At 36.2% G+C, this 14,901-nt stretch overlaps 2 protein-coding genes across 2 annotated transcripts; both read left to right on the top strand.

The window, feature by feature from the left end:
- Positions 1-1,543: 1,543 nt before the first annotated feature.
- On the top strand, positions 1,544-3,012 carry LOC131005838 (protein KTI12 homolog). The gene is given in 2 exon segments (XM_057932942.1): positions 1,544-2,381; positions 2,384-3,012. Coding segments are annotated over 2 exon segments (669 nt in total). The 5' UTR covers positions 1,544-2,341.
- Positions 3,013-9,835: 6,823 nt separating this feature from the next.
- On the top strand, positions 9,836-12,765 carry LOC131018650 (protein KTI12 homolog). The gene is made up of 2 exons (XM_057947368.1): positions 9,836-10,202; positions 11,626-12,765. Exon 2 carries the CDS (start codon positions 11,626-11,628, stop codon positions 12,532-12,534), a length of 909 nt encoding a protein of 302 aa, XP_057803351.1. The 5' UTR covers positions 9,836-10,202; the 3' UTR covers positions 12,535-12,765.
- Positions 12,766-14,901: the final 2,136 nt, after the last annotated feature.

Genomic DNA, 14,901 nt, shown 5'->3' with positions numbered 1-14,901 from the left:
TCGCTACAGCTACAATTTCTCTCCAGAGCTAAGATTACTTGCAGAGCACGATCCAGCTGGACTTACCTTTGAATGCACGATTCTATTTCCCTAAGAGTCCAGTTTTGCAAGGCGAGTTTGATGATAATTAGGGTTGGAAGGAAGTCTATAAAAGAGGCTTAAACGTGAATTAAGAAAATAATTCTTCTGCCTCCTGCACTTAGTTAGAATCATCCTCAACCCTAATCTTTAGTTTCCGCTAGGCAACCAAAGACTTTTGGTTTTTATTACTTTCATAGTTCTAGTTTCGAATTCTATTCTTAGTTAGTTTATTATAGTTCTTTCAATTCATGTTTTAGTTAGTTCTTTGATCACTATTTTCTTAGCAATAAAAATACCGCAACTAACACGGTGTAATTGTAGTATAAACAGCAATCGAATATCGTATCCACAGGGACTGACACAACAAAATAACTCTAGCTATCTCCTAAACAGACTATAACAGTAGACAGGCAAACGAAAATAAAGAAGGTTTGATTAACTTAAACTAAAACGCAAATAACAATAAATCAAAACACGTAGGAAAAATCAAATATTAAAAGACAACTGATCCTAGGGTAGTAAATTCATTAACTAAATCTATGCAATAAATCTATCAATCCTATGTACCAGTTTAATCCAGTTATGATGAGAGATCACTTAATTAATCAATCACTCTCGCTAGAGCAGCAACGATCGTAGATTAGTAAATTATCTATCTCCGTTAGGTCTCAAGAAAATCTATTAATTACCAACCAAGCAAGCAGCTGCGCAGCACAAGCCGGGCCAATTTCCAAGCAACACTACTGTCAATCCTAGGTAATTAAGTGATCTCTCATGATAGATATCTTATTTCCCACATTTGTCTCGATCCCAGTCATCTTCATGAGCATCTGCTTCATCATGTCTTCCATCGAATCTTTCTTTGGCTCATTGATTACCCCTCCACTAGAAACAGAGAATCCTGGTGGAGGTTGCACAACATTGTTTGGGTTGCCATAAGAAAGATTCGGTTGCGGGCGTCCTCCTGGCTGGAACTGCTGCTGGCCCTGCTGATATTGCTGACCTCTGCCATACATTACTGGCTGACCTCGATTCAACTCACTGATCTTAGTAGTCAGCTCTGCCAGCTGCGTAGCAAACGCTGCCTGCTGAGTAACCATCGCTGCCATAGGATCAGAACTGGAAGCAGCTGCAACTTTTTTCAATTGTATTCTCTCTGATGGCCATTGATAGCTCGTAGAAGCCATACTATCCATAATGCTCCATGCTTCAGAACTGCTTTTCTGGAGTAGAGAGCCACCTGCAGCTGTATCCATGTGCATCCGTGTACGCTCCCCGCAGACATTATAGAACATTATCACGAGTGTGCCTTCATCAAATCCATGCCTTCATCACTGATTACCATCCCTAGATTTGCCCAACAGTTCATTCTAGTTTTCCCTTCTTTTTTGTGATCTTGTTTGGTTAGTAGTCTTGGATTAATCGATGTATATTGCGTAAAATTAGCTGGTTTAGATGCCAAGAAGATGTTGGCGAGAGACTGAGAATCAGTATTTGTTGTATTGGTATATATCTGTGTTTGGTTGTAGTGGCACTGATTCGAAATATCATGTGTTGAATTAACTTTGATATATGTAGAAAACCTAGTTATTTCGAATCATGCGGACTTGATTGAAGAGCTTTCTACGCTATAGGATTTTCTTATCCTAGGATTTGCAGACTGCAGTATATGTAACTTCAGCTGGGGTTTCAGTTTGATGAAGAAGTTTGCTATTAATCTGTTCTGTTTGATTTCCACATTCTTATTTGGAGAAGGAAGGCTACTCCAGTTCAGCTCAATTCCTCTGTTTGAAACTGTGTTTGAACATTATTAATAAAGAATGGTCTGTATTTTTTAATGTTGTCCAACAATAGGGATGTTAGGGAAACAAATGATGATACAGTGATTTGTAATGGGATTCAAATCCAAGGCGTTAGGAACTAGGATTTTGATAATGCCAAATCCAAATACCCCTTAGTTTACGTGTGGTGAGAATTCGATGGATAGTATGTTCGTTTTTAACAATAGATGTAGGAAAAACGACCAATTGACAAGGGAAGGACTACAGTCTGGCTAGGTTTGAAAATGGAACTGATCTGTGTATCTCACAATGTTGAGTTCATAATTTAGTCTGCAATAATTTAGTGTTCAAAAATAGTCTTAGTAGTGGTTTTGGTGGCAAGTGTTTTATTGTATAAATTGCACTATTTTTTCCTTGAGAGTTCTTCATATGGAAGTAATGAATAAAGGCTATAAAGCTCACAAAAACAAGTCTTGTAGATGGCTCTAGTTGTTATTTGTGGTCAGCCTTGCAGTGGGAAGTCACAGCCGCGGCCTGCTTGGTTGAAGCCCTTCAAGAAACAGAATCTAAGCCATCAGCTCGGATTGTTGATGAATCTTCATTTCACCTTACACGGAACGAAGACTATGCTAACATGCCATCAGAAAAGAATTTAAGGGGAGTATTGAGATCCGAAGTTGATAGGTCGTTGTCTAGAGACAATATTATTATAGTGGATTCTTTGAACAGCATAAAGGGGTACAAATACGAGCTATGGTGTCTGGCTCGGGCAGCTGGTACAAGATATTGTGTCGTGCATTGTGATATTGAAGAGACATACTATCGGAAATGGAATGAAGAACGGAGGGAGAAATCAGAGGCGAATTATGATGATAAAATATTTGAAGATCTGGTTAGAAGGTTTGAGAGGCCGGACAACAGAAACCGTTGGGATTCACCGTTGTTTGAGCTACGGCCCTCCCGAGATGGGATTGAAATATCGTATGCTGCCATAGTGGATGCTGTGACATACCTGACAAAAAGAGTAGACTCGAAAACCAAGGATGTTAAAGTGTTGCAGCCCACTATGGCAACACAGGGTGCACGGCTAACAGAGGCGAATTCTCTCTACGAGTTAGATAGAGCAACACTGTCTCACCCCAATTCTTGAATGAATAAATACAATCGAGGAGAAACTAAATCATGAAATAACACAAGGAAAAATCCTTGTTGAAACCGAATAGAAGGTAACAAGTCGGGCTAGGCCCATTTGGATCACAAGTTTTGTTTCATACTTCTGATAACCTGTATTCATTAGCATAAAACTAAGAGTTAAGTGTTTAGGCTCAATCAGAGAAATCATTCTAAATCTGATATGAAAGTCTTAAGTTGAGAAAACAAAAGACAAGACATTATTTACTGCTATAGCGGAAGTCTTAAAAGGTTTCTTGGTCAACACACATAAGATATATCTAGAAGATATATTTACAACACTTCCCCTTGATTGACCAATCCCTAAAAAATGTTGCCTCATTAAAACCTTGCTAGGAAAACCCAATGGGACAAAACCTAGTCGAAGGAAAAAGAGTACAACTGCTTCCCCTGAATTTGAGATCATTGAATATCTTTGAGTCGACGTATGCCGATCTCGTGTACCAACTTTCTGAATGTCGATGTTGGTAATGCCTTGGTGAATAAGTCCGCCAGATTTTCACTTGAGCGAATTTGTTGCACGTCGATATCGTAACCCTTTTGAAGGTCGTGTGTGTAGAAGAGCTTTGGAAAAATATGCTTCGTCCTATCTCCTTTGATGTATCCTTCCTTGAGTTTCGCGATGCAATCAGCATTGTCTTCATATAAAACAGTTGGTTTGGCCTTTGATGAAGCTAACCCGCACGACTCTTGGATATGACTCGTCACATTTCTCAACCATACACATTCTCGACTTGTTTCGTGGATTGCAATGATTTCAGAATGATTTGAGGATGTTGCAGTCAAGGTTTGTTTCACAGACTTCCATGATATAGCAGTTCCACCACATGTGAAAATATATCCAGTTTGTGACTTAGCTTCATGTGGATCGGATAAAAATCCTGCATCCGAATACCCCACTAGAGTATTATCAGAATTTTCTTGATAATATAATCCAAGGTCAATGGTACCCTTTAGATAACGTAGAATGTGCTTAACACCATTCCAATGTCTCAAAGTGGGTGCAGAGCTAAATCTTGCTAGAAGATTAACAGAAAAAGCTATATCTGGTCTAGTATTATTAGCCAGATAAGTCAATGCTCCAATTGCACTTAGATATGGTACTTCAGGACCATGTATCGTTTCACCCTCTTCAATTGGTCGAAATGGATCTTTCTTAGTATCAAGAGATCTAACGACCATTGGTGATGCTAATGGATGTGCATTATCCATATAGAAGCGTTTTAACACTTTTTCTGTATATGTGGATTGATGGATAAACGTACCTCCACGGATACGTTCCATTTGCAAACCAAGACAAAACTTTGTCTTTCCCAAATCTTTCATCTCAAATTCTTTCTTCAAATATTCAGCAGTTTTATTGAGCTCTTCAGGAGTCCCAATTAAATTTAAATCATCAACATAAACTGCTATGATTGCAAATCCACTTTCGGTTTTCTTAATGAAAACACAAGGGCAGATATCATCATTCTTGTATCCTTCTTTCAAAAGATACTCGCTCAGTCTATTGTTCCACATACGACCAGACTGTTTCAACCCATACAACGATTTTTGCAGTTTAATTAAATACATGCTTTTGGGTTGTGACTGAAATCCTTCAGGCATTTTAAATCCTTCAGGAATTTTCATATATATGTCAGTATCTAATGACCCATATAGATAAGCAGTCACTACATCCATAAGGCGCATATCAAGCCTTTGTGACACAGCCAGACTAATCAAAAATCTAAAAGTAATAGCGTCCATTACTGGAGAGTATGTTTCCTCATAATCAATTCCTGGTTTTTGTGAGAAACCTTGTGTTACGAGTCTTGCTCTATATCTCGTAACTTCATTTTTCTCGTTTCTCTTTCTAACAAAAATCCATCTATATCCAACAGGGATTTTAGATTCCGGAGTTAAGGCTATAGGCCCAAATACTTTCCGGTTATCACAGGAATTTAATTCCCTTTCTATAGCTTCTTTTCACTTTGGCCAATCAAGTCTCTGTTTGCATTTAGCAACAGATGTATGTTCAGGATCCTGATATTTAAAACTTCAAGAGCTATATGAAAGGCAAATATATCATCAACAATGATATTTTCTCTCTCTAGTATCTGATGTAAATAATTTATTGAGATCTCATGATTTTCAGATACTTGTAATTCTTTAGGAATTACATCACTTTCATTTGATTGATTAGTCGTTTTCGTCATTGTTTGGTTTATATCTTGCCCCTTTCTTTTTTCTAGGCATAGAATCTTTGGAACCAACTGGTCGACCACGTTTTTGACGAATTTTGGACTCATTTGCTGCCAAAGCTATTTGTCCTTCAGGGATATCAATTTTAGCTAGAGTATTTGCAGCATGTATGTGAGATTGTGTCACTTTTCTTGTATCTACAAAAGCATCAGGAATTTGATTTGCAATATTTTGCAAATGAATGATCTTTTCATTTTCTTGTTCACATTGATTTGTTCTAGAATCAAAATGTGATAAGTTTTTCTCATTTCAAGAGATTTCCTTGTGCTTTTCTGGATGTAGATTTATTCCTCCTAATGTTGGAAATGTCATTTCATCTAAATGACAATCTGCAAAACGTGCAGTAAATAAATCACCAGTTAAAGGTTCTAGATACCTTATAATCGATGGTGAATCAAATCCAACATATATCCCAAGTCTTCGTTGGGGACCCATTTTTGTACGTTGTGGGAGTGCAATTGTGACTTGAACCGCGCAACCAAAAGTTCGTAAGTGAGAACATCAGGTTCTCGGCCAAATATAATTTGCATTGGGGAGTATTCATGATTTGCTGATGGCCTTAGTCGAACTAATGTTGCAGCATGTAATATGGCATGACCCCAAACAGTAGTTGGTAGTTTTGATTTCATAAGTAATGGTCTAGCAATAATTTGAAGACGTTTAATAAATGATTCCGCTAAACCATTTTGAGTATGGACATGAGCTACTGGATGTTCAATCTCAATTCCAATAGCCATACAATAGTTATCAAATGCTTGAGATGTAAACTCACCAGCATTATCAAGACGAATTCTTTTAATTGAATTGTCTGGGAATTGAGCTCTTAATTTTATGATTTGAGCAAGTAGTCTAGCAAATGTTGCATTTCTAGTAGAAAGCAAGCATACATGGGACCATCTATAAAAGGCATTAATTAATACCATAAATTATCGAAAAGGTCCACAAGGTGGATGTATAGGTTCATAAATGTCTCCTTCAATTCTTTCTAAGAAATATGGAGATTCAGTATTATCCTTCGTATATGAAGGTCTAATGACTAACTTGCCTTGCGCACAAGCATCACATGAGAATTCATTTGTAGAAAGAACCTTTTGATTCTTTATGTTGTGCCCATATGAATTATTGATTATTCGGCGCATCATAGTCGCTCCAGGATGTCCAAACCTATCATGACAAAGCTTAAAGCTTTTTGTATCATTGAACTTTACGTTCATGAAATGGTTTGTCTCAATTGCTTTTATGAATGTGTAATACATTCCAGAAGGTAGTGTTGCTAATTTTTCTTTTGTCAGCTTATAGCCTGAAACAAAAGAATTTATGCAAAGATATTCATTTCTACCTTTCACATAATTGTCTCGATGTGGTATCCATTATTTCGGATATCCTTGAAACTTAGTAAGTTACTTACTAAAGTGCAGGGCATTTTCAATATCTAATTTAGTATCATTTGGCAAAATGATACAAGCTCTTCCGGAGCCTTCAATGATTTTTGATGCACCTGATATTATGTTAACATTATTCTCATCTAATGTCAACTTAAGGAAATACTTCTTCTTTTGAAGAATAATATGTGTATTTATTTACCAAGACAAATATCACAAGATTTCATATGATATTAATATATATATATATATATATATATATATATATATATATATATATATATATATTCATGCCTTGTTAAAAACCTCTCCGTAAAAACCCCATGGGAAAAATTTGGTAGAGGAAAATAGTACAAGACATATATATTTACTCATATATTACACTAGTTGCCTCATTAAAAACCTTAACTAAGAAAACCTCGTAGGAAAAAACTTAGTAAGGGAAAAAGAGTACAACCATTCGGCCTTTAGGGCCGTTTGACCTTCAAGGTCTAATTTTCAAAAGCATATAATATGGATTGCTCTTGAAGAGTATGTAATATCCTTCATGGAATATTGATTGTGCTACATCGGGAGCAACAATATGAATCAAATAGATAAAGATTCAAGGATATGTTATCCAAATATTTAATTTACTTGCTCTTAGAGCATGTAATATTCTTCAGGAATATTACTTGTGCTACTTTAATAGCATCAATTTAAGATCTTGAATGTAATATTCTTCAGGAATACTACTTGTGCTATTTGAATAGCATCAATGAGTTTTTCAAGATTATTTAAAAAAAATACGTTGTATATATATAATATACAAAGTATATATCCACTATGAATTAAAAAATTTCCCAATACATGATAATATCAATAGTGATTCAAGTAGTAGAACATTGAATAATACGAAACAAGAATTGCCACGTAGTAGTAAATCATATTCAAGATTTTGTAGAATAAGATCCAATCAAATATTGCACTCTTAACAAACAAAATAAATTAAAACTCAATTATATATGTTTGTCATCTCACCGAAAGGGTGCACAAAAATATTGAGATTAAATCTATTGGCATCATATCTTTTTAACATAATCGGGCGAATCTCCAATTATCAAAATAGTCTTCTATTTTGCGTGAACTTTTCATATTTTTCTTTATTATTATTCTAAAATCTACTATTTCACATTGACTTTTTATACCACATCAAATACAAGTTTACATAAAATGACATATTTCGTCTAAGTACAGATCAAAAATTTACTTTATATCCTCCAAATTCCAATCAAAATTCACTTTTGTTTGGTGGAATGATTAAGATCAATATCATTCGAAATGCATCACTAATTTAATATGCTCAAACAAATGCTATTTTAATAGCATCAAAATATAACTTTTAGGATTATTTGTATTTCTTCAAGAATAACGAAAATTATATCATTCGTAATAAACAAATATAACATATTTGCATCAAACCACAAATATAAGGGGAATTTGTACAAATTTCAATAACAATCTCTTTTATGCAAAGCATATATGTTACCATGATTCCGTTTTCTGGTTATTTCCAAGCCAATTTATTGATATAAACATATTAAACAGTATAATATTCTAATACTTCAAAGTTTCTTTCGTCTGGATTTAGATGATTACTAAAATTATACGGATTGAAATTCAGATGAAAAGAAAATTAGTCGTACCTTATTGGAAAGACACAATTCTTTCCTAGGGCATACCTCCAATCCTTTTACGATCGAAGGAAGATGAGAGGACTAGAACTATCGTGCTGATAACGTGTTATAAACTAGAGAGAAGCGAGAGAATATAGTAGAGAATACGAATATCGTTATTATGAAGTTCACAACACACCCATATTTATAGGTGTTAAACCAAGTGTGAACGTCCGGTGTGAACGTTCACACACGTCCGGTGTGAACGGAGGATAGTCAACTCTGGTGGCTTGAAGATGTCAAGTGTTATTCTCCCTCTAGGTTTCTTGGTCAACACACATAAGATATATCTAGAAGATATATTTACAACACTAAGCATGTTAAAATATTTTTCATTTGTGCGCACATGTCACACTCCCTTTCCGTTACTCGCTGTGATCCCGGACTTTTTAGCCACCGACGGATCCATTTCTCCCATTGCAGTTGCCCTGAGGACGTAACTCAGACAAGTTGAATTGACCTCAGGACGCTACCCAGGCAGGCCTTACATGATACATGCTCCGGAACACATCCCGTCGAGCACCCTTATAACGCCTCTGGCCAGTGCCCGATGGAGATCAACCCACTAGGTCAGCTAGCATGTGTACACGATTCTCAGACAAATGTTAGGTCATAAGAGAACCTCAATTGATTAACTTTGCGAGCCTTAAACAGAGCAGAGTGCACATAAATATTTTATTGGATAAACAGTTTGCATATCATTTAATAAACAGTTTGCATTTCATTGAAATATTTAGAGCTTAATAACTCAATCATACTTTATACATTTGAAAAATAAGCCCGCCTGGTTAGGCAAAGCCTGAAGATCATAATCACATAAATTCATCTCGGAAAAGCAGCACTAATCCCCTTGGTCCACAAAGCCTACAAGAAATTCTATTCTTAATAGGTCTGGTAAAGCTAATCTTACTTCTTAGTGGATGTACTAAACATACTTGATTCGTCACGCCGAGTTTTCAAAATTTAATGAATAAATACTTGAAAACTAAAATTCTTGAGTTAAGGACACCAACAATATCCTTATTCGATTTTCTTTTATAAATGGATTATAAATAAAACCAATTAAATCATAAATGCTTTTATTGCAAAATGCAAATGCAATACATGTCATGCTTTAAACATGTGATAAGTAATTACTTAAAATATGCACATAATAATAATATAATATTATTATGCAAATCATTCATTAAATAAATTAATTAAACTGATTAATAGTCCAATTAATTAAAATAGGGCAGCCCAATTAAAAGGGCCAGCTTTAAAAAAAAAATCACAGCCCATATTTAAAATATAGATCAGCCTCAATTGAAAAAAAGCGGGCCCAAGAGTTTCAATTGAAAATAGGCCCATCTTCTCTAAACAAAACACAACACAATAAAATAAACAAAAAATCAGCCCAACTTCTCAAAGCCCAAACCTAACCCATTTATCACCCTTCTTCAACACACCCATACACACAAACACACGCACCCAGCAGCTGCGCCGCCCAGCCTCCCTCTTCCTCCTTCTCTCTTCCGGCAGACGACGGCAGCCACCGCCGGACACGCCGCCGCCCCCTGACTCTCCTCTCCCTCGTCTCTACTCTCTCTTCCTCTGAATCTCCGGTGCACAGCAGCAACAAGCCACTGTCACCATCAAATTCTCAACCCTCCGGACTCCCTCTGTTTCCAAGCAACGACGATGAGACCGCCGCCGGTCTGAGCCCTAGCCTCCAGCCGGCAGCTCCCTTCGTTGCGCCTCCACCCGACGTCGCCGCGACCCACGCGGCGTCCCCATCTTCGAACTTGCTTATTGCTTTTCTGCTCATAAAGGTACAGCTTTCTTCTTCAGTATTTGTGTCTCTTGTTTAGTAGTTTTCATCTCTCAAAGCGCTACATAATCTATATGTTATGTTGTTTTTCCCCTTGTACGGTATCATGCTCAACTTTAGAACTTCCCTTTGTAAAGCTTGTGAAATGTCAAAGTTTATGTTTTTTAATTTGTTTTAGTTTTTTGTTTGAGCGTTACATATCCCACGATTCCCACTGGAGATGTTTTAGATAATATATATATAAGATATTAAGATGTTTGAGCATTATATAATGTTGTAGTTTTGTTTTATGAAGGCAAATTATTGTGATTAATTGGAAATGGCTGCTTCTCTCATATGACTACAGTCTGTCGAATTATTGGGGAAAAAATATACTTGAATTGTTTGCACTTCAATTCTTTTGTGACTGCAAACCGGTTAACCGCTAACTGGTTCGGTTAGCAGTTATCGATTTCAGGTGTCTTCAGTTACCGTTAACCGAAAATTCGCTTCGGTTAACCCGTAACCGAACTGATTACCACCCCTAGATTTGCCCAACAGTTCATTCTAGTTTTCCCTTCTTTTTTGTGATCTTGTTTGGTTAGTAGTCTTGGATTAATCGATGTATATTGCGTAAAATTAGCTGGTTTAGATGCCAAGAAGATGTTGGCGAGAGAATGAGAATCAGTATTTGTTGTGTTGGTATATATCTGTGTTTGGTTGTAGTGGCACTGATTCGAAATATCATGTGTTGAATTAACTTTGATATATGTAGAAAACCTAGTTATTTCGAATCATGCGGACTTGATTGAAGAGCTTTCTACGCTATAGGATTTTCTTATCCTAGGATTTGCAGACTGTAGTATATGTAACTTCAGCTGGGGTTTCAGTTTGATGAAAAAGTTTGTTATTAATCTGTTCTATTTGATTTCCACATTCTTATTTGGAGAAGGAAGGCTACTCCAGTTCAATTCAATTCCTCTGTTTGAAACTGTGTTTGAACATTATTAATAAAGAACGGTCTGTATTTTTTAATGTTGTCCAACAATAGGGATGTTAGGGAAACAAAAGATGATACAGTGATTTGTAATGGGATTCAAATCCAAGGCGTTAGGAACTAGGATTTTGATAATGCCAAATCAAAATGCCCTTAGTTTACGTGTGGTGAGAATTCGATGGATAGTATGTTCGTTTTTAACAATAGATGTGGGAAAAAAACGACCAATTGACAAGGGAAGGACTACTGTCTGGCTAGGTTTGAAAATGGAACTGATCTGTGTATCTCACAATGTTGAGTTCATAATTTAGTGTTAAAAAAAATAGTCTTAGTAGTGGTTTTGGTGGCAAGTGTTTTATTGTATAAATTGCACTATTTTTTCCTTGAGAGTTCTTCATATGGAAGTAATGAATAAAGGCTATAAAGCTCACAAAAACAAGTCTTGCAGATGGCTCTAGTTGTTATTTGTGGTCAGCCTTGCAGTGGGAAGTCAACAGCCGCGGCCTGCCTGGTTGAAGCCCTTCAAGAAACAGAATCTAAGCCATCAGTTCGGATCGTTGACGAATCTTCATTTCACCTTACACGGAACGAAGGCTATGCTAACATGCCATCAGAAAAGAATTTAAGGGGAGTATTGAGATCCGAAGTTGATAGGTCGCTGTCTAGAGACAATATTATTATAGTGGATTCTTTGAACAGCATAAAGGGGTACAGATACGAGCTATGGTGTCTGGCTCGGGCAGCTGGTACAAGATATTGTGTCGTGCATTGTGATATTGAAGAGACATACTGTCGGAAATGGAATGAAGAACGGAGGGAGAAATCAGAGGCGAATTATGATGATAAAATATTTGAAGATCTGGTTCGAAGGTTTGAGAGGCCGGACAGCAGAAACCGTTGGGATTCACCGTTGTTTGATCTATGGCCCTCCCGAGATGGGATTGAAATATCGTCTGCTGCCATAGTGGATGCTGTGACATACCTGACAAAAAGAGTAGACTCGAAAACCAAGGATGTTAAAGTGTTGCAGCCCACTATTGCAACACAGGGTGCACGGCTAACAGAGGCGAATTCTCTCTACGAGTTAGATAGAGCAACACTTGAGGTAATGAACATGATCGTGGAAGCACAGTCCCGTGCAGTGGGAGGTCCCCTCAATGGCGTGACTCTTGGACCGGGCTTACCTAGTGTTGATATTTCAAGGCATGTTGGCCTCCCTGAGCTGCGTAGGCTCAGACGAACTTTCATAAAATTAACAGGGCAGTCGAGCTTGAGTGGTCCGCCACCACCGTCAGATGCTGATAGTGCAAAGAGGATGTTTGTGGATTACTTGAACAGGGAATTAGGAAATAGTTAAGAGGAAGAGGCGGATTGCATTCTAGGAATGAATACACATTTGCATTCTCCTTGGAAAGGATATATTGGAGCAAGCATGCCATGATTTTGAGCTGAGGTGCGCTAGCATTGCAATGATAAAATAAATAAGCTTGTTTCTCCAAAGATCATGTGCTTTATGTTTCTTGTATTATGGTTTGTAATTGAATATATATGTGATTAAGACATATATGCAACTTACTTTTCCCATCCATCTTTTGTTAGATCATTCATCTTTGCTTTCAGGCTCATTGTTTTCTGCTAGATGTCTACATTCTTGTTCCTTTTATTACTAACTAGTACACCCACCACTACCAAACTCGTGCGATGCATGAAAATTATAAAATCAATTGATACTATTTTTTAGTAATTACATATAAAAATTAAATATAATTTAAACAATATATTTTACTTCTCCTTAAATGTATTAAAATCAAAATTATAGTTTTTAAAAGTTTATTTTTAACAAATATTTTTTTTCTCCTTAATTGCATTAAAATCTATTTATAAATAAAAAATACAAAAACATATTTTTACCAAAAGAGTAGAAAATAAAATAAAATAAATATAGAAAAAAAATCAAAGAAAAAGTAACGTACTCCAACTTTAAGAAGATAGGAGAGAGGAATAGAAGAAAATTTTATTTTAAAATTTTAAATAATTATAACTTATTTATTGTAAAAGTATTTATAATATTTTTCACACTAAATTAAAGATGTTAAGAGCACTCCCAGCAGAAATCCCATAATTATGCTCCTATATTCCTCCCTATAGCTTCCCTATTTAATTTTAGGATCTCGATTTTATAAATGCATACATCAGATCTCCTATTTTCTACATAAAAACAATAATTATGTGTGGGCCCTACTAATTATAAGCTTAAAATAAATTTAGGGTGGGTGTAAATTTAAGATTGAATTTAGGTAGGTGTAATTTTTTTTGTGGGCCCCATCCAATTTAGGGGATCTGCTGGATGCATTTTTTATCTCATTTTCAATTGTTTTAGCCTAAATTTAGAGTTAGTGATAGATTTAGGTGATCTGCTGGGAGTGCTCTAAGATCTTTTTTTTACTTGATCTTGTTATGATCTTTAATTTAAAATGCATATTGAATATTTTTTTATGAATTAAATTTAATGATTTTAAGGAAAGATTTAAAATAAAAATAAAAGTGGGAATTATCACTTTTAGCCATTTTTCATAAAAACATAAGTTATATAGCCTTTCCTTATGAAACATAAGTTAAACAACCCTTTTTAACTTAAAAGACTAGAATGCTCTTTGACTTTTCAATACTTTTATTTCATACTTATATTATATTTTTATTTAAACTTTATATATAAATAAAACAATAGAAAATCAACAATTTCTATCATTCTAATTCATGCACGTCTGCAACATATATAGGGTTGGGATTTTTTTAAAAAAACAAAAGAAAGTTGACGTTTGGAATTTCACGTCGCCGCCCAGCCTCCAAGTCATTGCCGGCGTCCACGCCAGTCGCCGTCAGCCACAGCCGCAGCAACCACGTCGCCGTCCAGCAGCAGTCGCGGCGAAGCAGCAGCCACCGAACAGCCGTCCGCGTCGCCGCCAGCAGCAGTCGGCGCCACCGATCGCCGCCGTCCGCGCCGTCGCCAGCAGCAGCAGTCGCGCCACCGATCGCCGTCGTCCACATCTCTCTCTATCTCGGGTCTCTCTCTCTTCTGCTCTCTCTCTCTCTCTCTCTCCACCAACCCATGAACCACCATTAATGTCCATCTATGAAAATAGCTATATGAAGCTATATCTTTTGTAGGGAACAAATTACTTTTCAGATACATACTTGATTGAGTGAATGTAATATAAATGAAGCCACCTTTTACTTAATTTCTTGGAAGAGAGTTGTTGAAGAGAGTTGTTGGAGACATACTCGAAATTCATGCAAAGAAGGAAGAAAGAAAACGATGAAAAAGCTCTTTCGTTTTTCCTCAAGAAATCGTTCAAATTTGTATAAAATAGAAGCAAATACTCCCTCTTAGTGCACTATTCTCGTAAGAATTTACAAAGGTACGTAAAAAATCTCTTTCTTGATGATATATTGAAAAAATCTACTTCATATGACATAGTGTGGACTTTTATGTTCAAACTTAGGATATGTGCCACGTTTTCAACGATTAGCACACCCCATGTTATATAATATCCAAATATACTCTCGTTGACGTTATAAACAAGGAATGTGGGTTGAAATCACAATAATTGATAAAAAAATCACCATTGTTCTTCACTACGCGGTCGAGTACTCGATGGTGAACGCCATCGAGTACTCCATCGAGTAGTGAAGAACAATCTTCAATTTCGCTATTTCTCTAGTG

Source organism: Salvia miltiorrhiza, chromosome 1, assembly GCF_028751815.1.
Source record: "Salvia miltiorrhiza cultivar Shanhuang (shh) chromosome 1, IMPLAD_Smil_shh, whole genome shotgun sequence".
Classification (NCBI taxonomy): Eukaryota; Viridiplantae; Streptophyta; class Magnoliopsida; order Lamiales; family Lamiaceae; genus Salvia; species Salvia miltiorrhiza.
Note: the sequence above shows the minus strand (reverse complement) of the source record. Positions and strands in the feature narration are given on the sequence as shown.

Excerpts from the sequence above, each read along its gene's own strand:
- LOC131018650 (XM_057947368.1), top strand. The coding sequence starts at position 11,626 with ATGGCTCTAGTTGTTATTTGTGGTCAGCCTTGCAGTGGGAAGTCAACA.